The sequence below is a fragment of the Salvelinus fontinalis genome, chromosome 17, assembly GCF_029448725.1.
Source record: "Salvelinus fontinalis isolate EN_2023a chromosome 17, ASM2944872v1, whole genome shotgun sequence".
Lineage (NCBI taxonomy): Eukaryota > Metazoa > Chordata > Actinopteri > Salmoniformes > Salmonidae > Salvelinus > Salvelinus fontinalis.
In genome coordinates this window covers 1,355,791-1,382,096 of record NC_074681.1, presented here as the reverse complement: position 1 = coordinate 1,382,096, position 26,306 = coordinate 1,355,791, and the positions used below count along the sequence as shown (strand labels likewise).

The 26,306-nt window shown below is 49.3% G+C and overlaps 1 protein-coding gene across 1 annotated transcript in view; it reads right to left on the bottom strand.

The window, feature by feature from the left end:
• LOC129813543 (receptor-type tyrosine-protein phosphatase F-like) overlaps positions 1 to 26,306 on the bottom strand; it is a 488,239-nt gene that overhangs the window by 32,348 nt on the left and 429,585 nt on the right. Inside the window, exons 29-32 of the mRNA XM_055865838.1 lie at positions 22,576 to 22,688; positions 19,819 to 19,851; positions 13,200 to 13,297; positions 1,583 to 1,706 (exon numbers count right to left, since the gene is read on the bottom strand). Coding sequence (XP_055721813.1) covers positions 1,583 to 1,706; positions 13,200 to 13,297; positions 19,819 to 19,851; positions 22,576 to 22,688 — 368 coding nt within the window. The remainder of the gene's footprint in view (positions 1 to 1,582; positions 1,707 to 13,199; positions 13,298 to 19,818; positions 19,852 to 22,575; positions 22,689 to 26,306) is intronic.

Here is a 26,306-nt window from a genome sequence, read left to right as displayed (position 1 = left end):
GGGAGGGGAGAGGGCACGGGGAGAGGGGAGAGGGCACGGAGGGAGGGGAGAGGGCATGGGGAGAGGGGAGAGGGCATGGAGGGAGGGGAGAGGGCATGGAGGGAGGGGAGAGGGCATGGAGGGAGGGGAGAGGGCATGGAGGGAGGGGAGAGGGCATGGAGGGAGGGGAGAGGGCATGGGGAGAGGGGAGAGGGCATGGAGAGAGGGGAGAGGGCATGGAAGGAAGGGAGAGGGTATGGGGAGAGGGTATGGAGGGAGGGGAGAGGGCATGGAGGGAGGGGAGAGGGTATGGAGGGAGGGGAGAGGGTATGGGGGGAGGGGAGAGGGTATGGAGGGAGGGGAGAGGGTATGGAGGGAGGGGAGAGGGCATGGAGGGAGGGGAGAGGGCATGGGGAGAGGGGAGAGGGCATGGGGAGAGGGGAGAGGGCATGGGGAGAGGGGAGAGGGCATGGGGAGAGGGGAGAGGGCATGGAGGGAGGGGAGAGGGTATGGAGGGAGGGGAGAGGGCATGAAAGGAAGGGAGAGGGTATGGAGGGAGGGGAGAGGGTATGGGGGGAGGGGAGAGGGTATGAGGGAGGGGAGAGGGTATGGAGGGAGGGGAGAGGGTATGGATGGAGGGGAGAGGGTATGGAGGGAGGGGAGAGGGTATGGAGGGAGGGGAGAGGGCATGGAGGGAGGGGAGAGGGCATGGAGGGAGGGGAGAGGGCATGGGGAGAGGGCATGGGGAGAGGGGAGAGGGCATGGAGGGAGGGGAGAGGGCATGGAGGGAGGGGAGAGGGCATGGAGGGAGGGGAGAGGGCATGGAGGGACGGGAGAGGGTATGGAGGGAGGGGAGAGGGCATGAAAGGAAGGGAGAGGGTATGGAGGGAGGGGAGAGGGCATGGAGGGAGGGGAGAGGGTATGAAAGGAAGGGAGAGGGTATGGAGGGAGGGGAGAGGGTATGGAGGGAGGGGAGAGGGTATGGAGGGAGGGGAGAGGGTATAGAGGGAGGGGGTGGGTATGGATGGAGGGGAGAGGGTATGGAGGGAGGGGAGAGGGCATGGGGAGAGGGGAGAGGGCATGGAGGGAGGGGTGAGGGTATGGAGGGAGGGGAGAGGGCATGGAGGGAGGGGAGAGGGCATTGGGAGAGGGCATGGAGGGAGGGGAGAGGGTATGGGGAGAGGGCATGGAAGGAAGGGAGAGGGTATGGAGGGAGGGGAGAGGGCATGGAGGGAGGGGAGAGGGCATTGGGAGAGGGCATGGAGGGAGGGGAGAGGGCATGGGGAGAGGGCATGGAAGGAAGGGAGAGGGTATGGAGGGAGGGGAGAGGGTATAGAGGGAGGGAGAGGGCATGGGGAGAGGGTAGGGAGGGAGGGGAGAGGGTATGAGATACAGAATAATAGAGATACCGTATCTCCAGAGAAGTTGAGGTGACTGAGTGGCTGTTGGAGCCAAGTCTCAAATCACCAAGCTTCAAACACTGACGATATACAGTATGTACCTTTTACTACAGGGGTGAATGAATGATGACATGTTATACAGCTGTCGGAGTCTGACAGTGAGTGTATTGAGAAGTTATAAACGAAGCTGAGGAGCTACTCACCATCGACAGACGTCAGGACGACTCTGGAGTGGTCATATGAGATGACATTAGCATAACGGTTCTTTGGTTTGTTCACCTCCATGTTGGAATTCTCCCAGGTGAACTGCTGGGCAGGATCTATGGACTGATGGAGAGGAGAGGAGAGGAGAGAGAGGAAGGGAAAGAGGGAGGGAGGAAGAGAGCGTAAAGAAAGAGAGATTGAGAGAGAGATAGACAGAGAGAGAGATGGAGATGGACAGAGAGAGAGATGGACAGAGAGAGAGAGATGGAGATGGACAGAGAGAGAGATGGACAGAGAGAGAGAGATGGAGATGGACAGAGAGAGAGAGATGGACAGAGAGAGAGAGGTGGAGATGGGCAGAGAGAGAGAGATGGACAGAGAGAGAGAGATGGAGATGGACAGAGATGGACAGAGAGAGAGAGATGGACAGAGAGAGAGATGGAGATGGACAGAGAGAGAGAGATGGAGATGGACAGAGATGGACAGAGAGAGAGATGGACAGAGAGAGAGAGATGGAGATGGACAGAGAGAGAGAGATGGACAGAGAGAGAGAGGTGGAGATGGACAGAGAGAGAGAGATGGACAGAGAGAGAGAGATGGAGATGGACAGAGAGAGAGATGGACAGAGAGAGAGAGATGGAGATGGACAGAGAGAGAGAGATGGACAGAGAGAGAGAGGTGGAGATGGGCAGAGAGAGAGAGATGGACAGAGAGAGAGAGATGGAGATGGACAGAGATGGACAGAGAGAGAGAGATGGACAGAGAGAGAGATGGAGATGGACAGAGAGAGAGAGATGGAGATGGACAGAGATGGACAGAGAGAGAGAGATGGACAGAGAGAGAGAGATGGAGATGGACAGAGAGAGAGATGGAGATGGACAGAGAGAGAGAGATGGAGATGGACAGAGATGGAGAGATGGAGATGGACAGAGAGAGAGATGGACAGAGAGAGAGAGATGGACAGAGAGAGAGAGATGGACAGAGAGAGAGAGATGGAGATGGACAGAGAGAGAGAGATGGAGATGGACAGAGAGAGAGAGATGGAGATGGACAGAGATGGACAGAGAGAGAGAGATGGACAGAGAGAGAGAGATGGAGATGGACAGAGATGGAGATGGACAGAGATGGAGAGATGGACAGAGAGAGAGATGGACAGAGAGAGAGATGGACAGAGACATTAAGTCCTCAGGCTATAACAGAGGGTAGGTTGTACATCACCAGTCATTAACAAGTGTGTGTATTCCAACATAAATAAAGGCTTACAGGCAGTCAAGCTACAGGCTCCTCAGCCACTCCCCTGGGGCGGCCATATTGAATTACTACCGCTGCTGACTTCACAGTAAGTAAAAATACATCAATTAATAAAGAAAACTTCTTTAACCTTCTCTTTCTCTCTTGCTGTCGCACCTCTGTCTCTATCTCTCTCCATCTACCCTTTCCCCCCACCCTCTGTTGCTCTCCTCCCACCCCCTATTGATGTCTGGGTGATACAGCGACAGTCCCTCCCCCCCCCCGCCGCTCGATAATGTCACACAGTCGCTCGTTGTTGTGCATTGATCCAACAGGCTCACACCGGCACCATGTCCATCAATCACCCAGCTGTTCACCTTCCCTCCGACCCCGGGTTAGCACTAACACACTGCTCTTTGTAACCTACTGCATCAGTTCATTTGTCTTACTATAAAGACCTGTCTATTACCTTCCCATAGTTGAATTACCATTAAGGGCACTTCTGTTTAAGTGGCCCAGAGACATTACCATGAGGTCTAATCTGTTACTCACAGATCAAATTGAAGGAGGGTCTTTCTAGGATGTGGTTGCAAAATATTAGTGTGAAAAAAAAAGTGACACATATTTCATGTCAATCAGACCGAACAGGAGATTCTAATTTAGATTCTAATTTAGATTCTAATTTAGATTCTAATTTAGATTCTAATTGAGATTCTAATTGAGATTCTAATTTAGATAGTTCATCCAGGCTGTATCACAACCGGCCGTGATTGGGAGTCCCATAGGGCGGCGCGCAATTGGCCCAGCGTCGTCCGGGTTTGGGCCGGGGTAGGCCGTCGCTGTAAATAAGAATTTGTCTAATTTGACTTGCCTTGTTAAATAAAGGTTCAATAAAACACCATTTAAATTCAGGAATTAAAAATACTATTCTGGGAATAGTAGAAGGTACACTCTGATTCCTGGAGAGTTGGAAACCATAGAAGTGTTTCTGACAGAATCAGGAATGAATTCTTTCTATAAATAATAATCAGGATATGGGTCTTTCTATAAATAATAATCAGGATATGGGTCTTTCTATAAATAATAATCAGGATATGGGTCTTTCTATAAATAATAATCAGGATATTGGTCTTTCTATAAATAATAATCAGGATATGGGTTTTTCTATAAATAATCATCAGGATATGGGTCTTTCTATAAATAATAATCAGGATATGGGTCTTTCTATAAATAATCATCAGGATATGGGTCTTTCTATGAGAGAGATATGTGTATACTGAAATACTCTGTCTCCTCCCATTCTAATGTGTATACTGAAATACTCTGTCTCCTCCCACTCTAATGTGTATACTGAAATACTCTGAAATACTCTGTCTCTCCCATTCTAGTGTGTATACTGAAATACTCTGTCTCTCCCATTCTAATGTGTATACTGAAATACTCTGAAATACTCTGTCTCTCCCATTCTAATGTGTATACTGAAATACTCTGAAATACTCTGTCTCTCCCATTCTAATGTGTATACTGAAATACTCTGTCTCTCCCATTCTAATGTGTATACTGAAATACTCTGAAATACTCTGTCTCTCCCATTCTAATGTGTATACTGAAATACTCTGAAATACTCTGTCTCTCCCATTCTAATGTGTATACTGAAATACTCTGAAATACTCTGTCTCTCCCATTCTAATGTGTATACTGAAATACTCTGAAATACTCTGTCTCTCCCATTCTAGTGTGTATACTGAAATACTCTGTCTCTCCCATTCTAATGTGTACACTGAAATACTCTGAAATACTCTGTCTCTCCCATTCTAATGTGTATACTGAAATACTCTGAAATACTCTGTCTCTCCCATTCTAATGTGTATACTGAAATACTCTGAAATACTCTGTCTCTCCCATTCTAATGTGTATACTGAAATACTCTGAAATACTCTGTCTCTCCCATTCTAATGTGTATACTGAAATACTCTGAAATACTCTGTCTCCTCCCATTCTAATGTGTATACTGAAATACTCTGTCTCTCCCATTCTAATGTGTATACTGTAAAACTGGCTATCGTCCATTCTGATGAAGGCCATTTAAACCTTTTCCTCAGAGGATGATATGAAGATGATATGAAGAAATGTTCCACTGAAACTTCCACAACTTTCTCCTCCGCAGTAAACAAAGCGAGTCTGTGTTACGGAGCTGAGGCATAAACAGCCCGGTAGTGAGAGATGATTTACATGGAATCACTGACGAGCACCACCACACAGCCCACTTCCCTGTCAGCCGCCTACCTGCCCGTTCGTTAAGGAACATTTTCATTTTGCATGTCACGGACGTTCAACACGTTTTGTGAAAACAGCGAAGAGCGGGCGTGCTAGACGGACAACTTCTGGTAAACAAAAGAGACAGCGCCAAGCCAGTAGAACTCTCTCTGACACGCTGGAGAGGAGAGGAGGAGAGGTGAGGGGAGGAGAGAGAAGGAGAGGAGGAGAGGTGAGGGGAGGAGACAGAAGGAGAAGAGAGGGGGAGAGGTGAGGGGAGGAGAGAGAAGGAGAAGAGAGGAGGGAGGAGGAGAGGTGATGGGAGGAGAGGGGAGGGGATGAGAGAGAAGGAGAAGAGAGGAGGGAGGAGGAGAGGTGAGGGGAGGAGAGGGGAGGGGAAGAGAGGAGGAGAGGGGAGGAGGAGAGGTGAGGGGAGGAGAGAGGGGAAGAGGAGAGGTGAGGAGAGGAGAGAGGAGGAGCGCGATCGATGTAGATAATGATAGAACTATAAGTGCAGGCTAGACGGCAGGAGATCTCTTCCACAGAGAGGAAACAGCCTGTCTGGGTGGGGATGGAGATCTCTTCCACAGAGAGGAAACAGCCTGTCTGGGTGGGGATGGACATCTCTTCCACAGAGAGGAAACAGCCTGTCTGGGTGGGATGGAGATCTCTTCCACAGAGAGGAAACAGCCTGTCTGGGTGGGGATGGAGATCTCTTCCACAGAGAGGAAACAGCCTGTCTGGGTGGGATGGAGATCTCTTCCACAGAGAGGAAACAGCCTGTCTGGGTGGGGATGGAGATCTCTTCCACAGAGAGGAAACAGCCTGTCTGGGTGGGGATGGAGATCTCTTCCACAGAGAGGAAACAGCCTGTCTGGGTGAGATGGAGATCTCTTCCACAGAGAGAAAACAGCCTGTCTGGGTGGGGATGGAGATCTCTTCCACAGAGAGGAAACAGCCTGTCTGGGTGGGATGGACATCTCTTCCACAGAGAGGAAACAGCCTGTCTGGGTGAGATGGACATCTCTTCCACAGAGAGGAAACAGCCTGTCTGGGTGGGATGGAGATCTCTTCCACAGAGAGGAAACAGCCTGTCTGGGTGGGATGGACATCTCTTCCACAGAGAGGAAACAGCCTGTCTGGGTGAGATGGAGATCTCTTCCACAGAGAGGAAACAGTCTGTCTGGGTGGGGATGGAGATCTCTTCCACAGAGAGGAAACAGCCTGTCTGGGTGGGGATGGAGATCTCTTCCACAGAGAGGAAACAGCCTGTCTGGGTGGGGATGGAGATCTCTTCCACAGAGAGGAAACAGCCTGTCTGGGTGGGATGGAGATCTCTTCCACAGAGAGGAAACAGCCTGTCTGGGTGGGGATGGAGATCTCTTCCACAGAGAGGAAACAGCCTGTCTGGGTGGGATGGAGATCTCTTCCACAGAGAGGAAACAGCCTGTCTGGGTGGGATGGAGATCTCTTCCACAGAGAGGAAACAGCCTGTCTGGGTGGGGATGGAGATCTCTTCCACAGAGAGGAAACAGCCTGTCTGGGTGGGGATGGACATCTCTTCCACAGAGAGGAAACAGCCTGTCTGGGTGGGATGGAGATCTCTTCCACAGAGAGGAAACAGCCTGTCTGGGTGGGATGGAGATCTCTTCCACAGAGAGGAAACAGCCTGTCTGGGTGGGATGGACATCTCTTCCACAGAGAGGAAACAGCCTGTCTGGGTGGGGATGGACATCTCTTCCACAGAGAGGAAACAGCCTGTCTGGGTGAGATGGAGATCTCTTCCACAGAGAGGAAACAGTCTGTCTGGGTGGGGATGGAGATCTCTTCCACAGAGAGGAAACAGCCTGTCTGGGTGGGGATGGAGATCTCTTCCACAGAGAGGAAACAGCCTGTCTGGGTGGGGATGGAGATCTCTTCCACAGAGAGGAAACAGCCTGTCTGGGTGGGATGGAGATCTCTTCCACAGAGAGGAAACAGCCTGTCTGGGTGGGGATGGAGATCTCTTCCACAGAGAGGAAACAGCCTGTCTGGGTGGGATGGAGATCTCTTCCACAGAGAGGAAACAGCCTGTCTGGGTGGGATGGAGATCTCTTCCACAGAGAGGAAACAGCCTGTCTGGGTGGGGATGGACATCTCTTCCACAGAGAGGAAACAGCCTGTCTGGGTGGGATGGACATCTCTTCCACAGAGAGGAAACAGCCTGTCTGGGTGGGGATGGACATCTCTTCCACAGAGAGGAAACAGCCTGTCTGGGTGGGGATGGAGATCTCTTCCACAGAGAGGAAACAGCCTGTCTGGGTGGGGATGGACATCTCTTCCACAGAGAGGAAACAGCCTGTCTGGGTGGGATGGACATCTCTTCCACAGAGAGGAAACAGCCTGTCTGGGTGGGATGGACATCTCTTCCACAGAGAGGAAACAGCCTGTCTGGGTGAGATGGAGCCTGTGTAACTACACTTTATGATTGACATACTATCCTCATTATAGCAAGAGTCCTGTACACTGGATGAGACAAGTGTCAGCCTGCCAATCATCCCTACAGTCCTGTACTACTATACCTGGGAATCAGCCAGCTACTATAGATAGAATTGAACATCTCAGTACACTGGCTGACAGACATCCTCCATATTGGGGCTCCCGAGTAGCGCAGCGGTCTTAGGCACTACATCTCAGTGCTAGAGGCGTCACTACAGTCCCTGGTTCGATTCCGGGCTGTATCACATCCGGCCGTGATTGGGAGTCCCCATAGGGCAGGGCGCACAATTGGCCCCAGCGTCGTCCGGGTTTGGCCGACGTTGTAAATATGAATTTGTTCCTAACTGTCTAGTTAAATAAAGGTAAAATAAAAAATCCTGGCAACAAGAGATATACATTCCACTAAGAATACAAACTAGAAATGTATTGTTGATGAATGTTAGGAGGATAGTTAGCCTAACGCAACACAACCTAGACTGACCCTGGATCAGCCAGTCCAAACCATCTAGACTGACGCTGGATCAGCCAGTCCAAACCATCTAGACTGACCCTGGATCAGCCAGTCCAAACCATCTAGACTGACCCTGGATCAGCCAGTCCAAACCATCTAGACTGACGCTGGATCAGCCAGTCCAAACCATCTAGACTGACCCTGGATCAGCCAGTCCAAACCATCTAGACTGACCCTGGATCAGCCAGTCCAAACCATCTAGACTGACCCTGGATCAGCCAGTCCAAACCATCTAGACTGACCCTGGATCAGCCAGTCCAAACCATCTAGACTGACCCTGGATCAGCCAGTCCAAACCATCTAGACTGACCCTGGATCAGCCAGTCCAAAACATCTAGACTGACCCTGGATCAGCCAGTCCAAACCATCTAGACTGACCCTGGATCAGCCAGTCCAAACCATCTAGACTGACCCTGGATCAGCCAGTCCAAACCATCTAGAGTGACGCTGGATCAGCCAGTCCAAACCATCTAGACTGACCCTGGATCAGCACCAGGACAGGAACAGCCTGGGCCTATCCAGACTATGTACCCAGGGGGAGGGAAGTACACAGCGGGAACAGCCAGGGCCTATCCAGACTATGTACCCAGGGGGAGGGAAGTACACAGCGGGAACAGCCAGGGCCTATCCAGACTATGTACCCAGGGGGAGGGAAGTACACAGCGGGAACAGCCAGGGTCTATCCAGACTATGTACCCAGGGGGAGGGAAGTACACAGCAGGAACAGCCAGGGCCTATCCATACTATGTACCCAGGGGGAGGGAAGTACACAGTGGGAACAGCCAGGGTCTATCCATACTATGTACCCGGGGGGAGGGTAGTACACAGCGGGAACAGCTGGCGAACGTGACAAACCGGCCGAGTGGCGCCACGCTGCTACCACGCTGTCTCCCCTGGCACCGCCGTGGACGCGCGCACACACACACACACACACACACACATACACACACACACACACACACACACACACACACACACACACACACCCTATTTAGTGAACTACTTGGGGAATAGGGTGCCATTTGTGACTGAATATCTTCCCTTCTTTCCCTCTCTATTCCCCTGTATCTATCCCAGTCCCTCTCTATTCCCCTGTCTCTATCCCAGTCCCTCTATCCCTGTCTCTATCCCAGTCCCTCTATCCCTGTCTCTATCCCAGTCCCTCTCTATCCCCCTGTCTCTATTCCCCTGTCTCTATTCCAGTCTCTCTCTATCCCTGTCCCTATCCCAGTCCCTCTCTATTCCCCTGTCTCTATCCCAGTCCCTCTCTATTCCCCTGTCTCTATTCCAGTCATTCTCTATCCCCCTGTCTCTATTCCAGTCTCTCTCTATTCCCCTGTCTCTATTCCAGTCCCTCTCTATTACCCTGTCTCTATTCCAGTCCTTCTCTATCCCCCTGTCTCTATTCCAGTCTCTCTCTATTCCCCTGTCTCTATTCCAGTCCCTCTCTATTCCCCTGTTTCTATTCCAGTCTCTCTCTATTCCAGTCCCTCTCTATTCCCCTGTCTCTATTCCAGTCCCTCTCTATTCCCGTCTCTATTCCAGTCCCTCTCTATTCCCCTGTCTCTATCCCAGTCCCTCTCTATTCCCCTGTCTCTATCCCAGTCCCTCTCTATTCCCCTGTCTCTATTCCCCTGTCTCTATCCCAGTCCCTCTCTATTCCCCTGTCTCTATCCCAGTCCCTCTCTATTCCCCTGTCTCTATCCCAGTCTCTCTCTATTCCCCTGTCTCTATTCCAGTCCCTCTCTATTCCCCTGTCTCTATTCCAGTCCCTCTCTATTCCCCTGTCTCTATCCCAGTCCCTCTCTATTCCCCTGTCTCTATCCCAGTCCATCTTTCCTTGTCTCTATCCCAGTCCCTCTCTATTCCCCTGTCTCTATTCCCCTGTCTCTATCCCAGTCCCTCTCTATTCCCCTGTCTCTATTCCAGTCCCTCTCTATTCCCCTGTCTCTACCCCTGTCTCTATCCCAGTCCCTCTCTATTCCCCTGTCTCTATCCCAGTCCCTCTCTATTCCCCTGTCTCTATTCCCCTGTCTCTATCCCAGTCCCTCTCTATTCCCCTGTCTCTATCCCAGTCCCTCTCTATTCCCCTGTCTCTATCCCAGTCCCTCTCTATTCCCCTGTCTCTACCCCAGTCTCTCTCTATTCCCCTGTCTCTATTCCAGTCCCTCTCTATTCCCCTGTCTCTATCCCAGTCCCTCTCTATTCCCCTGTCTCTATCCCAGTCCTTCTCTATTCCCCTGTCTCTATCCCAGTCCCTCTCTATTCCCCTGTCTCTATTCCAGTCCCTCTCTATTCCCCTGTCTCTACCCCTGTCTCTATCCCAGTCCCTCTCTATTCCCCTGTCTCTATCCCAGTCCCTCTCTATTCCCCTGTCTCTATTCCAGTCTCTATCCCAGTCCCTCTCTATTCCCCTGTCTCTATCCCAGTCCCTCTCTATTCCCCTGTCTCTATTCCAGTCCCTCTCTATTCCCCTGTCTCTATCCCAGTCCCTCTATCCCTGTCTCTATTCCAGTCTCTCTCTATTCCCCTGTCTCTATCCCAGTCCCTCTCTATTCCCCTGTCTCTATTCCCCTGTCTCTATCCCAGTCCCTCTCTATTCCCCTGTCTCTATCCCAGTCCCTCTCTATTCCCCTGTCTCTATCCCAGTCCATCTCTATCCCAGTCCCTCTCTATTCCAGTCCCTCTCTATTCCCCTGTCTCTATCCCAGTCCATCTCTATTCCCCTGTCTCTATCCCAGTCCCTCTCTATTCCCCTGTCTCTATTCCCCTGTCTCTATCCCAGTCCCTCTCTATTCCCCTGTCTCTATTCCAGTCCCTCTCTATTCCCCTGTCTCTATTCCAGTCCCTCTCTATTCCCCTGTCTCTATCCCAGTCCCTCTCTATTCCCCTGTCTCTATTCCCCTGTCTCTATCCCAGTCCCTCTCTATTCCCCTGTCTCTATCCCAGTCCCTCTCTATTCCCCTGTCTCTATCCCAGTCCCTCTCTATTCCCCTGTTTCTATCCCAGTCCCTCTCTATTCCCCTGTCTCTATCCCAGTCCCTCTCTATCCCTGTCTCTATTCCAGTCCCTCTCTATTCCCCTGTCTCTATTCCAGTCCCTCTCTATTCCCCTGTCTCTATCCCAGTCCCTCTCTATTCCCCTGTCTCTATCCCAGTCCCTCTCTATTCCGCTGTCTCTATCCCAGTCCCTCTCTATTCCAGTCTCTCTCTATTCCACTGTCTCTATTCCAGTCCCTCTCTATTCCCCTGTCTCTATCCCAGTCCCTCTCTATTCCCCTGTCTCTATCCCAGTCCCTCTCTATTCCCCTGTCTCTATTCCAGTCCCTCTCTATTCCCCTGTCTCTATCCCAGTCCCTCTCTATTCCAGTCTCTCTCTATTCCCCTGTATCTATTCCAGTCCCTCTCTATTCCCCTGTCTCTATCCCAGTCCCTCTCTATTCCCCTGTCTCTATCCCAGTCCCTCTCTATTCCCCTGTCTCTATTCCCCTGTCTCTATCCCAGTCCCTCTCTATTCCCCTGTCTCTATCCCAGTCCCTCTCTATTCCCCTGTCTCTATCCCAGTCCCTCTCTATTCCCCTGTCTCTATCCCAGTCCCTCTCTATTCCCCTGTCTCTATCCCAGTCCCTCTCTATTCCCCTGTCTCTATTCCAGTCCCTCTCTATTCCCCTGTCTCTATCCCAGTCCCTCTCTATTCCCCTGTCTCTATCCCAGTCCCTCTATCCCTGTCTCTATTCCAGTCTCTCTCTATTCCCCTGTCTCTATCCCAGTCCCTCTATACCTGTCTCTATCCCAGTCCCTCTCTATTCCCCTGTCTCTATTCCAGTCCCTCTCTATTCCCCTGTCTCTATCCCAGTCCCTCTCTATTCCCCTGTCTCTATCCCAGTCCCTCTCTATTCCCCTGTCTCTATTCCCCTGTCTCTATTCCAGTCCCTCTCTATTCCCCTGTCTCTATTCCAGTCCCTCTCTATTCCCCTGTCTCTATCCCAGTCCCTCTCTATTCCCCTGTCTCTATTCCAGTCCCTCTCTATTCCCCTGTCTCTATTCCAGTCTCTCTCTATTCCCCTGTCTCTATTCCAGTCTCTCCCTATTCCCCTGTCTCTATCCCAGTCCTTCTCTATCCCAGTCCCTCTCTATTCCCCTGTCTCTATCCCAGTCCCTCTATCCCTGTCTCTATTCCAGTCCCTCTCTATTCCCCTGTCTCTATTCCAGTCTCTCTCTATTCCCCTGTCTCTATTCCAGTCTCTCTCTATTCCCCTGTCTCTATTCCAGTCTCTCTCTATTCCCCTGTCTCTATTCCAGTCCCTCTCTATTCCCCTGTCTCTATTCCAGTCTCTCTCTATTCCCCTATCTCTATTCCAGTCTCTCTCTATTCCCCTGTCTCTATTCCAGTCTCTCTCTATTCCCCTGTCTCTATTCCAGTCCCTCTCTATTCCCCTGTCTCTATTCCAGTCCCTCTCTATTCCCCTGTCTCTATTCCAGTCCCTCTCTATTCCCCTGTCTCTATCCCAGTCCCTCTCTATTCCCCTGTCTCTATCCCAGTCCCTCTCTATTCCCCTGTCTCTATTCCAGTCCCTCTCTATTCCCCTGTCTCTATCCCAGTCCCTCTATCCCAGTCCCTCTCTATTCCCCTGTCTCTATCCCAGTCCCTCTCTATTCCCCTGTCTCTATCCCAGTCCCTCTCTATTCCCCTGTCTCTATTCCAGTCCCTCTCTATTCCCCTGTCTCTATCCCAGTCCCTCTCTATTCCCCTGTCTCTATCCCAGTCCCTCTCTATTCCCCTGTCTCTATCCCAGTCCCTCTCTATTCCCCTGTCTCTATTCCAGTCCCTCTATCCCAGTCCCTCTCTATTCCCCTGTCTCTATTCCAGTCTCTCTCTATTCCCCTGTCTCTATTCCAGTTCCACATGAACCTTACCTCCTGCTCTCCATATAGGTTTTCCACTTTAAATGCAAATGTCTAAATCTCCTCTTTTTATTTTGGAAGCGAGAGAGTCACTGACGACCGATAATCCCCGAGTGTCACAGGAGAGACTGACATTCTAGCGTTGAGGTGAACGGGTAGCTCACAGACTGTGGGGCTATTATGAGAAACCGTTACAGGCAGCTGAACTGGTGTCCAAGGCTGCGGTGGCAATCTTACCTCGTACTCCTGCGAGAAGCGCAGGCCATCGTTGGCCTTTAGCCTCTCTATGTGGTCCGCCAGATCACACACAGTGATGGGAGGGTGCTCTCTCATTCCTGATGAGACAGGAGAGGAAGAGGGGGAGGAAAAAGAGAGAGAAGAGTTAGACACTGCTGTGAGTAAACGTTACCATACAAACACATACTGGTTCAACCACAGGGATAGATGACACTGCCAGTGGGACCATGGGAGTGCATCGTGTTCGACAATGCATGAAGATAGACAGAGAGAGAGAGACAGAGGGGATGGAGAGAGAGAGAGGGCTGGATAGAGAGAGAGAGAGGGCTGGATAGAGAGAGAGAGAGGGCTGGATAGAGAGAGAGAGAGGGCTGGATAGAGAGAGAGAGAGGGCTGGATAGAGAGAGAGAGAGAGGGCTGGATAGAGAGAGAGAGAGGGCTGGATAGAGAGAGAGAGAGGGCTGGATAGAGAGAGAGAGAGGGCTGGATAGAGAGAGAGAGAGGGCTGGATAGAGAGAGAGAGAGGGCTGGATAGAGAGAGAGAGAGGGCTGGATAGAGAGAGAGAGAGGGCTGGATAGAGAGAGAGAGAGGGCTGGATAGAGAGAGAGAGAGGGCTGGATAGAGAGAGAGAGAGAGGGCTGGATAGAGAGAGAGAGAGGGCTGGATAGAGAGAGAGAGAGGGCTGGATAGAGAGAGAGAGGGCTGGATAGAGAGAGAGAGAGGGCTGGATAGAGAGAGAGAGAGGGCTGGATAGAGAGAGAGAGAGGGCTGGATAGAGAGAGAGAGAGGGCTGGATAGAGAGAGAGAGGGCTGGATAGAGAGAGAGAGAGGGTTGAATAGAGAGAGAGAGAGGGCTGGATAGAGAGAGAGAGAGAGAGAGAGGGCTGACACAGGTCTATGACATCGTCATGCTGGGTGGGGCAGCGAGGCGTGGCCGTGAGGCAGTGATAACATCACATCATGAGTGACTTGACTGAGCATGCTCCATGTGGAAGCAGGAAGCAGACATGTCCCTGACCTCACAAAACTACTGTAAGTTGGTGACAGCAGACACGTCCCTGACCTCAGAAAACTACTGTAAATTGGTGACAGCAGACAAGTCCCTGACCTCACAAAACTACTGTAAATTGGTGACAGCAGACACGTCCCTGACCTCAGAAAACTACTGTAAATTGGTGACAACAGACACGTCCCTGACCTCACAAAACTACTGTAAGTTGGTGACAGCAGACACGTCCCTGACCTCAGAAAACTACTGTAAATTGGTGACAGCAGACACGTCCCTGACCTCACAAAACTACTGTAAATTGGTGACAGCAGGCACGTCCCTGACCTCACAAAACTACTGTAAATTGGTGACAGCAGACACGTCCCTGACCTCACAAAACTACTGTAAATTGGTGACAGCAGGCACGTCCCTGACCTCACAAAACTACTGTAAATTGGTGACAGCAGACATGTCCCTGACCTCACAAAACTACTGTAAATTGGTGACAGCAGACACGTCCCTGACCTCACAAAACTACTGTAAATTGGTGACAGCAGACACATCCCTGACCTCACAAAACTACTGTAAATTGGTGACAGCAGACACGTCCCTGACCTCACAAAACTACTGTAAATTGGTGACAGCAGACATGTCCCTGACCTCACAAAACTACTGTAAATTGGTGACAGCAGACACGTCCCTGACCTCACAAAACTACTGTAAGTTGGTGACAGCAGACACGTCCCTGACCTCACAAAACTACTGTAAATTGGTGACAGCAGGCACGTCCCTGACCTCACAAAACTACTGTAAATTGGTGACAGCAGACACGTCCCTGACCTCACAAAACTACTGTAAATTGGTGACAGCAGACACGTCCCTGACCTCACAAAACTACTGTAAATTGGTGACAGCAGACACGTCCCTGACCTCACAAAACTACTGTAAATTGGTGACAGCAGACACATCCCTGACCTCACAAAACTACTGTAAATTGGTGACAGCAGACACGTCCCTGACCTCACAAAACTACTGTAAATTGGTGACAGCAGACATGTCCCTGACCTCACAAAACTACTGTAAATTGGTGACAGCAGACACGTCCCTGACCTCACAAAACTACTGTAAGTTGGTGACAGCAGACACGTCCCTGACCTCACAAAACTACTGTAAATTGGTGACAGCAGACACGTCCCTGACCTCACAAAACTACTGTAAGTTGGTGACAGCAGACACGTCCCTGACCTCACAAAACTACTGTAAATTGGTGACAACAGACACGTCCCTGACCTCACAAAACTACTGTAAGTTGGTGACAGCAGACACGTCCCTGACCTCAGAAAACTACTGTAAATTGGTGACAGCAGGCACGTCCCTGACCTCACAAAACTACTGTAAGTTGGTGACAGCAGACACGTCCCTGACCTCAGAAAACTACTGTAAATTGGTGACAGCAGACACGTCCCTGACCTCAGAAAACTACTGTAAGTTGGTGACAGCAGACACGTCCCTGACCTCAGAAAACTACTGTAAATTGGTGACAGCAGGCACGTCCCTGACCTCACAAAACTACTGTAAATTGGTGACAGCAGACACATCCCTGACCTCACAAAACTACTGTAAATTGGTGACAGCAGACACGTCCCTGACCTCACAAAACTACTGTAAATTGGTGACAGCAGACATGTCCCTGACCTCACAAAACTACTGTAAATTGGTGACAGCAGACATGTCCCTGACCTCACAAAACTACTGTAAATTGGTGACAGCAGACACGTCCCTGACCTCACAAAACTACTGTAAATTGGTGACAGCAGACATGTCCCTGACCTCACAAAACTACTGTAAATTGGTGACAGCAGACATGTCCCTGACTTCACAAAACTACTGTAAATTGGTGACAGCAGACACGTCCCTGACCTCACAAAACTACTGTAAATTGGTGACAGCAGACATGTCCCTGACCTCACAAAACTACTGTAAATTGGTGACAGCAGACACGTCCCTGACCTCACAAAACTACTGTAAATTGGTGACAGCAGACACGTCCCTGACCTCAGAAAACTACTGTAAGTTGGTGACAGCAGACATGTTGCTGTGCACTACTTCTGGCCAGAGCACAGCTATTCCCTATTTTGGTCTAAGGTTGTTGAATATATAAAAATCAGTGGACCGGTGGGATCCAGACAGAAAACAGCCAGAAGTCTCAACACATCAGTCACACTGTCACTTCACTACTGCTCTAAACTTCCCGTCGGTCACCAGCAAACTTATTTCCACTTCCCACAATAGATGTCTTTACAGTGGCGGCAGGGTATAATCCTAGTAAGGGAGGGGGTGTGAAAAAACACACCCTGAAAACACCCCCATGGCGCTCTAGGGATTCGTCTCAAATGGCACCCTATTCCCTTTCTAGTGCACTACTTTTGACCAGAGCCCTATGGGGGAATATAGGGAATAGGGTGCCACTGGTGACGCATGCCCTTAGATTCCTCATTCTGGGCTATTGGATGATTTATGGCTAATCTACCGACACAAATTCCCCGCGCCTCTGAACTTGGCAAGGCTCCCTTTGCACTTAAATGGATTTCTGCAAACTTGCCTGATGCGTCACACATTCCAACTGTAAAGGGACACACGTAGTCGTCTCTCCGAAGCGCCACGAGACGAGCAAAACATCAGAACGTGCCCTAAATCACACGGCTGTGAGGAGACTACCTATACACACTGTATCAATTAAATCAGGTTGTTAACGTGCCCTGTTTTAAATACACATGCAATCTTAAATACAGATACAATCTTAAATACACATGCTATATTAAATTCACATGCTATCTTAAACACACATGCTATCTTAAATACACATGCAATCTTAAATACACATGCTATATTAAATACACATGCAATCTTAAATACACATGCAATCTTAAATACACATGCTTTCTTAAATACACATGCTTTCTTAAATACACATGCTATATTAAATACACATGCTATCTTAAATACACATGCAATCTTAAATACACATGCTTTCTTAAATACACATGCTTTCTTAAATACACATGCTATATTAAATACACATGCTATCTTAAATACACATGCAATCTTAATTACACATGCAATCTTAATTACACATGCAATCTTAATTACACATGCTATATTAAATACACATGCTATCTTAAAGACTGTATATACCGGTTCAAAGAAGATTACTTTATTGTCGATTGTCACAGAGACACTGAAATTAGTATTTTTCGTAACACTTAAATAGTACAGTACCGTAATACCGTACATCAATTAAACACAGTTAAAAGGTATGTTAGTATGTTACATTATAACTCTTACATTACCATGAGTGTAGTTAAGGCTAAGCTGAAGTTGGTTGAAAATGCCTTGGAGTGTAATGGGTCTTGGATGGTTTCTTATAGCCACAACACTGAGGTCTAATGGGCACTAACATAGACGTAACACTGAGGTCTAATGGGCACTAACATAGACGTAACACTGAGGTCTAATGGGCACTAACATAGACGTAACACTGAGGTCTAATGGGCACTAACATAGCCACAACACTGAGGTATAATGGGCACTAACATAGACGTAACACTGAGCCCTAATGGGCACTAACATAGACGTAACACTGAGGTCTAATGGGCACTAACATAGACGTAACACTGAGGTCTAATGGGCACTAACATAGACGTAACACTGAGGTCTAATGGGCTAACATAGACGTAACACTGAGGTCTAATGGGCACTAACATAGACGTAACACTGAGGTCTAATGGGCTAACATAGACGTAACACTGAGCTCTAATGGGCACTAACATAGACGTAACACTGAGGTCTAATGGGCACTAACATAGACGTAACACTGAGGTCTAATGGGCACTAACATAGACGTAACACTGAGGTCTAATGGGCACTAACATAGACGCAACACTGAGGTCTAATGGACACTAACATAGACATAACACTGAGCCCTAATGGATGCTACCATAGCTGCAACACTGAGCCCTAATGGATGCTACCATAGCTGCAACACTGAGCCCTAATGGATGCTACTATAGCTGCAACACTGAGCCCTAATGGATGCTACCATAGCTGCAACACTGAGCCCTAATGGGTGCTACCATAGCTGCAACACTGAGCCCTAATGGATGCTACCATAGCTGCAACACTGAGCCCTAATGGATGCTACCATAGCTGCAACACTGAGCCCTAATGGATGCTACCATAGCTGCAACACTGAGCCCTAATGGATGCTACCATAGCTGCAACACTGAGCCCTAATGGATGCTACCATAGCTGCAACACTGAGCCCTAATGGATGCTACCATAGCTGCAACACTGAGCCCTAATGGATGCTACCATAGCTGCAACACTGAGCCCTAATGGATGCTACCATAGCTGCAACACTGAGCCCTAATGGATGCTACCATAGCTGCAACACTGAGCCCTAATGGATGCTACCATAGCTGCAACACTGAGCCCTAATGGGCAGCTCATTGCTACCACTGACTTTCCATATCCCAGAAGAACATGGCACCATTTAGACTCATGTAACACTAGGGAGCTCTGAGACGGGGCTCCACAGCAGCTTAGCATGAGGGGGGGGGGGTTGTACGATGGAGTGTGTATTGTGGAAGTCGGTTATTTCATGGCCATGTTATCACTTAAGCGGAGAGCACGTTAACATCTATATACCTTAACATCTATGTACCTTAACATCTATGTACCTTAACGTCTACGCTAGTTAACATCTATGCTAGTTAACGTCTACGCTAGTTAACATCTATGCTAGTTAACGTCTACGCAAGTTAACGTCTATGCAAGTTTAGATACATGCTAGTTAACATCTATGCTAGTTAACAACTATGCTAGTTAAGATACATGCTAGTTAACAGCTATGCTAGTTAACATCTATGCTATGCTAGTTAACATATATGCTAGTTAACAGCTATGCTAGTTAACATCTATGTGAGTTAATGTCTACGCTAGTTAACATATATGCTGGTTAACAGCTATGCTAGTTAACATCTATGCTAGTTAACAGCTATGCTAGTTAACATCTATGCTAGTTAACGTGTACGCTAGTTAACATCTACGCTAGTTAACATCTATACTAGTTATCATCTATGCTAGTTAACGTCTAAGCTAGTTAACATCTATTCTAGTTAACGTCTATGCTAGTTAACATCTATGCTAGTTAACATCTATGCTATTTAACATCTACGCTAGTTAACATCTATGCTATTTAACATCTACGCTAGTTAACATCTATGCTGGTTATATTATATTTCTACTCAACATAGTGGCTCAAAGAGCCTCTCACAGATGTTACTCCAGTTGCTTTGAGACCAACTTGGGATGGATACAGAGAGCCAGAGAAGAAGTCCCAAAATGGCAACCTATTCCCCCATAGTGCTTTAGTCTAAAGTAGTGGACTATATAGAGAATAGGGTGCCTCTCGGGACACAGAACATTACATAGTTCCCCTCCTCGACCATCTTAGACACTGCGCCTACAAGCTTGCGGGTAGGGATGTCTGTCCATCGTGAAAGCAGTGGGAAGATGAGAGAGCGGAAGAGAGTGACTGCATATGACAGTAGGAGAGAGAACAGACTAACTTGGAGTGTTGGGACAGCGCTGAGTACTGGGACCTGTAGAGAGAAGATGGAGTAATACATAAAGGAAGGAAGAAAGGAATATGAGAGGGTGAAAGAGAAAGAGAGAGAAAGAGAGAGAAAGAGAGAGAGAGGGAGACATACAGAGAGAGAGAGAGAGAGAGAGACATACAGAGAGAGAGAGAGAGAGAGAGACATACAGAGAGAGAGAGAGAGAGAGAGAGAGAGAGAGAGAGAGAGAGAGAGAGAGAGAGAGAGAGAGAGAGAGAGAGAGAGAGAGAGAGAGAGAGAGAGAGAGAGAGAGAGAGAGAGAGAGAGAGAGAGAGAGAGAGAGAGAGAGAGAGAGAGAGAGAGAGAGAGAGAGAGAGAGAGAGAGAGAACCCCAATACCCTGCTAGAGACAGGACAGGAGACATCAGCAAAGTGGTTTTTCTGTGTGTGTGTGTGTGTGTGTGTGTGACAGCATGCCTCACTGTCTAAAACCAAGAGTTTGAGCTTTTTCTCACGTCTGTCTCTTTAAGTCTTAAACTCCACATTAGGACAGTGGGAGTTATCCATAGGGAACGGACCTACACTACAGTACCGTAGTGCTGTACTTACCTTCCTCATTGGTTCTGAATGGAGCTGCCCTTGGTCTTAACAGCTGGTGGCATAGCGGTACTAGGGATATTGACTGGATTAGAGGACGGGAGGGAGGAAGAGGGACCTCTTCTGTACTAAGCCTAGCCCTGTTGAATTCCTGAGCAGGGTTCACAGGGGGTTAGTGTGCGTGTGTGTGTGTGTGTGTGCACGCCGTGTAATAACCTCAGAGAGCGAGGGAGTGACAGAGGGATGACATTTTCTCTCAGCTTCATTGTTCCCTCTACCTCTCACCTTGGCATCAGACACCAACAGTCATTACCAGTGACGGAATGAAAGAGCTCAAGCGGAAAGAGGGGGGGGGGGGGGGAGAGGGAAGATGAGAAGAAGGAGAGGGGGTGAGGGAGAGGAGGAGAGGGAAGATGAGAAGAAGGAGAGGGGGTGAGAGCGGGATAAGAAGAGATTGAAAGAGAGAAAAATTGCAGGGCAGGAAAGGAGAAAAGGAGAGGAAGGAAAATGTGAGGAAGGGAGGGGATGAGAGAACAGGAGGATGAGGAGAGAAGTAGAGAAGAAGAGAGGCTGATGTGAGACCTGTGACAACACTCTCGCTCCACTGGAGAATCCCACAATGCATTGGGAATCTGTATTCACCACACAGCTCTCAGCAGCCCCACCATTATCAAATTGCATGAGAGCGCTAAGCTGTGTCCTGAATGGGTTCCTGTTACCTACGTAGTTCACTAGGTTTGACCAGGGCCCATAGGGTTTTATGGGTAATAGGGTGCCCCTAGTCAGGGTTTTGTTTGGCTCCAAACTATCTCTATTGGACAGTGGTCAGAGTCTTAGCAGAGAGTAGAATAGTGTGTGGGTTTGAAGTTGATCAGTATTCTAGTCAGCAGGAGAACGTACAGGGTAGGTATGCTACGTAGCAGGATGACTTCCTGCTGCTCTGTCGTTCCTTTACATACTTCAGTCTGAGACAGTCGTTGTTGAAGTTGTTTTGTGGTGACGAGGGGTTTTGTACGAAAGTCAAACTAACGTCTGCGGGCGTGACGTAGCGTTTGGCCCGGAGCAAGGAGTCTGGGTAGTCAAGTAAGGAGTGCTGCAGGCTAAAATCTCCTTCCATATAGATCTCATAATAAAAGCTTGTTCCTAACACTGAGAATAAAAGGTGCTATTTAGAATCAAAAAGGGTTCTTCTGCTGTCCCCAATGACTCTGTGTATCTATGAATGGACAAAGCCATTGATCACGTGACCCCATTCATTCCTATGTGAAGACACATGAAGATGGCGTCTCGTGGAGACATATAACACGCTCAGTTTGAGCTACTCCAAAGAAGTGACGTTGCAGGCCAGCTCAGTGCTGCCCCCTCTCATTGACTAGTTCAAGGTGAAGGCCGACCGGGGTACTGCAGGCTGCCATTAGCAAATAAATGACCCTTATTACTTAGTCTGTTGTGTGATTTTAAAATAACTCACTTCCAGGACATACATCTGGTGGAGCAGAAGCAATTATTGGTAACATGAGGATCGCCCTTTTTCCCATTCACTACAGCAGTACCACTGTCGGCCATGGCTTCAAGGAGAGGGGGAAGTTCCCCTAGGGAGAACCGAAACCCTTTTGGTTCCAGGTTATAGAACCCTTTTGGTTCAAGGCTATAGAACCCTTTTGGTTCAAGGCTATAGAACCCTTTTGATTCCAGGCTATAGAACCCTTTTGGTTCCAGGTTATAGAACCCTTTTTGTTCCAGGTTATAGAACCCTTTTGGTTCCAGGTTATAGAACCCTTTTGGTTCCAGGTTATAGAACCCTTTTGGTTCCAGGTTATAGAACCCTTTTTGTTCCAGGTTATAGAACGCTTTTGGTTCCAGGTTATAGTACGCTTTTGGTTCCAGGTTATAGAACCCTTTTGGTTCCAGGTTATAGAACCCTTTTGGTTCCAGGCTATAGAACCCTTTTGGTTCCAGGTTATAGAACCCTTTTGGTTCCAGGTTATAGAACGCTTTTGGTTCTAGGTTATAGAACCCTTTTGGTTCCAGGTTATAGAACCCTTTTTTTTTTGCTTTGTGTATGTGTGTGTGTCTGTGAGTGTGTGCACACGTGTTGGTGTGTATGTTTGTTTGTTCGGTAGTGTGTGCGTGCACATCTGCATGTGTGTGTGTGCGTGCGTGTATACAGTACCTGGTGTCTGGTAGTTGAGTCGTCTCATCTCTACAGGGTCTGAAGAGCTGCCCAGCAGTGAGTCCTTCACCCCTCCTGAGTGGTCATCTTTGGGGAGGGGAGACGCTCGCTTCCTATAGAGGGGGGGGGGGGCTTATTAACCATGAACATAACTACTATCACACATATAGTAGATATAATGAAGGTCAGTTGGAAAGAGACTGTGTTCTCTCACGGCTGCTTGTTAGAGATACCATTATCTTCTTTACGAGATAGGAGACATGGCCTATCTATCGCTGAATTAATTTATAGTGTGTGTGTGTATGTTAGGAGACATGGCCTATCTATCGCTGAATTAATTTCTAGTGTGTGTGTGTGTATGTTAGGAGACATGGCCTATCTATCGCTGAATTAATTTATAGTGTGTGTGTGTGTATGTTAGGAGACATGGCCTATCTATCGCTGAATTAATTTATAGTGTGTGTATGTTAGGAGACATGGCCTATCTATCGCTGAATTAAATTATTGTGTGTGTATGTTAGGAGACATGGCCTATCTATCGCTGAATTAATTTATAGTGTGTGTATGTTAGGAGACATGGCCTATCTATCGCTGAATTAAATTTGAGAGACATGAATGCCTGCTTTCTTCACACGTCATCTGGGCACTGACGGAGGCCTGTAGAGAAACATCGTGACAGCTGGAGAGTGTGTGTGTGTGTGTGTGTGTGTGTGTGTGTGTGTGTGTGTGGGTGTGTGTGTGTGTCTACTAAACAGTCTGTCTAGGGAGAAACAGGCAGACGGTGTAATTAACTCATCAGCTGGGTGGCACAACACTGGCTAATTATAGTGTGTAGCCTGCACCTGCACCTGCACCAAGATATAGACCGGGCAATAAAGACCCAGACTAACCCCTCCCAATACCCCAGACTAACCCCTCCCAATACCCCAGACTAATCCCTCCCTATACCCCAGACTAACCCCTCCCAATACCCCAGACTAACCCCTCCCTATACCCAAGACTAATCCCTCCCTATACCCCAGACTAACCCCTCCCTATACCCCAGACTAACCCCTCCCTATACCCCAGACTAACCCCTCCCTATACCCCAGACTAACCCCTGCCCTATACCCCAGACTAACCCCTCCCTATACCCCAGACTAACCCCTCCCTATACCCCAGACTAACCCCTCCCTATACCCCAGACTAACCGCTCCCTATACCCCAGACTAACCGCTCCCTATACCCCAGACTAACCCCTCCCTATACCCCAGACTAACCCCTCCCTATACCCCAGACTAACCCCTCCCTATACCCCAGACTAACCCCTCCCTATACCCCAGACTAACCCCTCTCAATACCCCCTGACTACCCCTCCCAATACCCCAGACTAACCCCTCCCTATACCCCAGACTAATCCCCTCCCTATACCCCCCAGACTAACCCCTCCCTATACCCCAGACTAATCCCCTCCCCATACCCCAGACTAACCCCTCCCCATACCCCAGACTAACCCCTCCCCATACCCCAGACTAACCCCTCCCTATACCCCAGACTAACCCCCTTCCTCTATACCCCAGACTAACCCCTCTCTATACCCCAGACTAACCCCTCCCAATACCCCAGACTAACCCCTCCCTATACCCCAGACTAACCCCTCCCACTACCCCAGACTAACCCCTCCCTATACCCCAGACTAATCCCTCTCTATACCCCAGACTAACCCCTCCCTATACTCCAGACTAACCCCTCCCTATACCCCAGACTAATCCCTCTTTATACCCCAGACTAAGCCCTCCCTATACCCCAGACTAATCCCTCTCTATATCCCAGACTAGCCCCTCCCTATACCCCAGACTAATCCCTCTCTATACCCCAGACTAATCCCTCCCTATACCCCAGACTAACCCCTCCCTATACCCCAGACTAACCCCTCCCTATACCCCAGACTAACCCCTCCGTATACCCCAGACTAACCCCTCCCAATACCCCAGACTAATCCCTCCCAATACCCCAGACTAACCCCTCCCTATACCCCAGACTAACCCCTCCCTATACCCCAGACTAACCCCTCCCAATACCCCAGACTAACCCCTCCCTATACCCCAGACTAATCCCTCTCTATACCCCAGACTAACCCCTCCCTATACTCCAGACTAACCCCTCCCTATACCCCAGACTAATCCCTCTTTATACCCCAGACTAACCCCTCCCTATACCCCAGACTAACCCCTCCCTATACTCCAGACTAACCCCTCCCTGTACCCCAGACTAACCCCTCTCTATACCCCAGACTAACCCCTCCCAATACCCCAGACTAACCCCTCCCTATACCCCAGACTAATCCCTCTCTATACCCCAGACTAACCCCTCCCTATACTCGAGACTAACCCCTCCCCTATACCCCAGACTAATCCCTCTTTATACCCCAGACTAACCCCTCCCTATACCCCAGACTAATCCCTCCCAATACCCCAGACTAACCCCTCCCTATAACCCCAGACTAACCCCTCCCTATACCCCAGACCTAACCCCTCCCAATACCCCAGACCCCTCCCTATACCCCAGACTAATCCCTCTCTATACCCCAGACTAACCCCCTCCCCTATACTCCAGACTAACCCCTCCCTATACCCCAGACTAATCCCTCTTTATACCCCAGACTAACCCCTCCCTATACCCCAGACTAACCCCTCCCTATACCCCAGACTAATCCCTCTCTATACCCCAGACTAACCCCTCCCTATACCCCAGACTAACCCCTCCCTATACTCCAGACTAACCCCTGCCCTATACCCCCAGACTAATCCCTCTCTATACCCCAGACTAACCCCTCCCTATATCCCAGACTAATCCCTCTTTATACCCCAGACTAACCCCTCCCCTATACCCCAGACTAACCCCTCCCTATACCCCAGACTAACCCCTCCCTATACCCCAGACTAACCCCTCCCTATACCCCAGACTAACCCGTCCCTATACCCCAGACTAATCCCGCCCTATACCCCAGACTAACCACTCCCTATACCCCAGGCTAATCCCTCTCTATACCCCAGGCTAATCCCTCCCTATATCCCAGACTAACCCCTCCCTATACCCCAGACTAATCCCTCCCTATACCCCAGACTAACCCCTCCCTATACCCCAGACTAACCCCTCCCTATACCCCAGACTAACCCCTCCCTATACCCCAGACTAACCCCTCCCTATACCCCAGACTAACCCCTCCCTATACCCCAGACTAACCCCTCTCTATACCCCAGACTAACCCCTCCCTATACCCCAGACTAACCCCTCCCTATACCCCAGACTAACCCCTCCCTATACCCCAGAACTAACCCCTCCCTATACCCCCAGACTAACCCCTCCCTATACCCCAGACTAACCCCTCCCTATACCCCAGACTAATCCCTCTCTATACCCCAGACTAATCCCTATTTATACCCCAGACTAACCCCTCCTATACCCCAGACTAATCCCTCTCTATACCCGACTAATCCCTCCCTATACCCCAGACTAACCAATCCCTATAACCCAGACTAATCCATCTCTATACCCCAGACTAACCCCTCCCTATACCCCAGACTAATCCCTCCCTATACCCCAGACTAACCCCTCCCTATACCCCAGACTAATCCCTCTCTATACCCCAGACTAGTCCCTCCCTATACCCCAGACTAACCCCTCCCTATACCCCAGACTAACCCTTCCCTATACCCCAGACTAATCCCTCCCAATACCCCAGACTAATC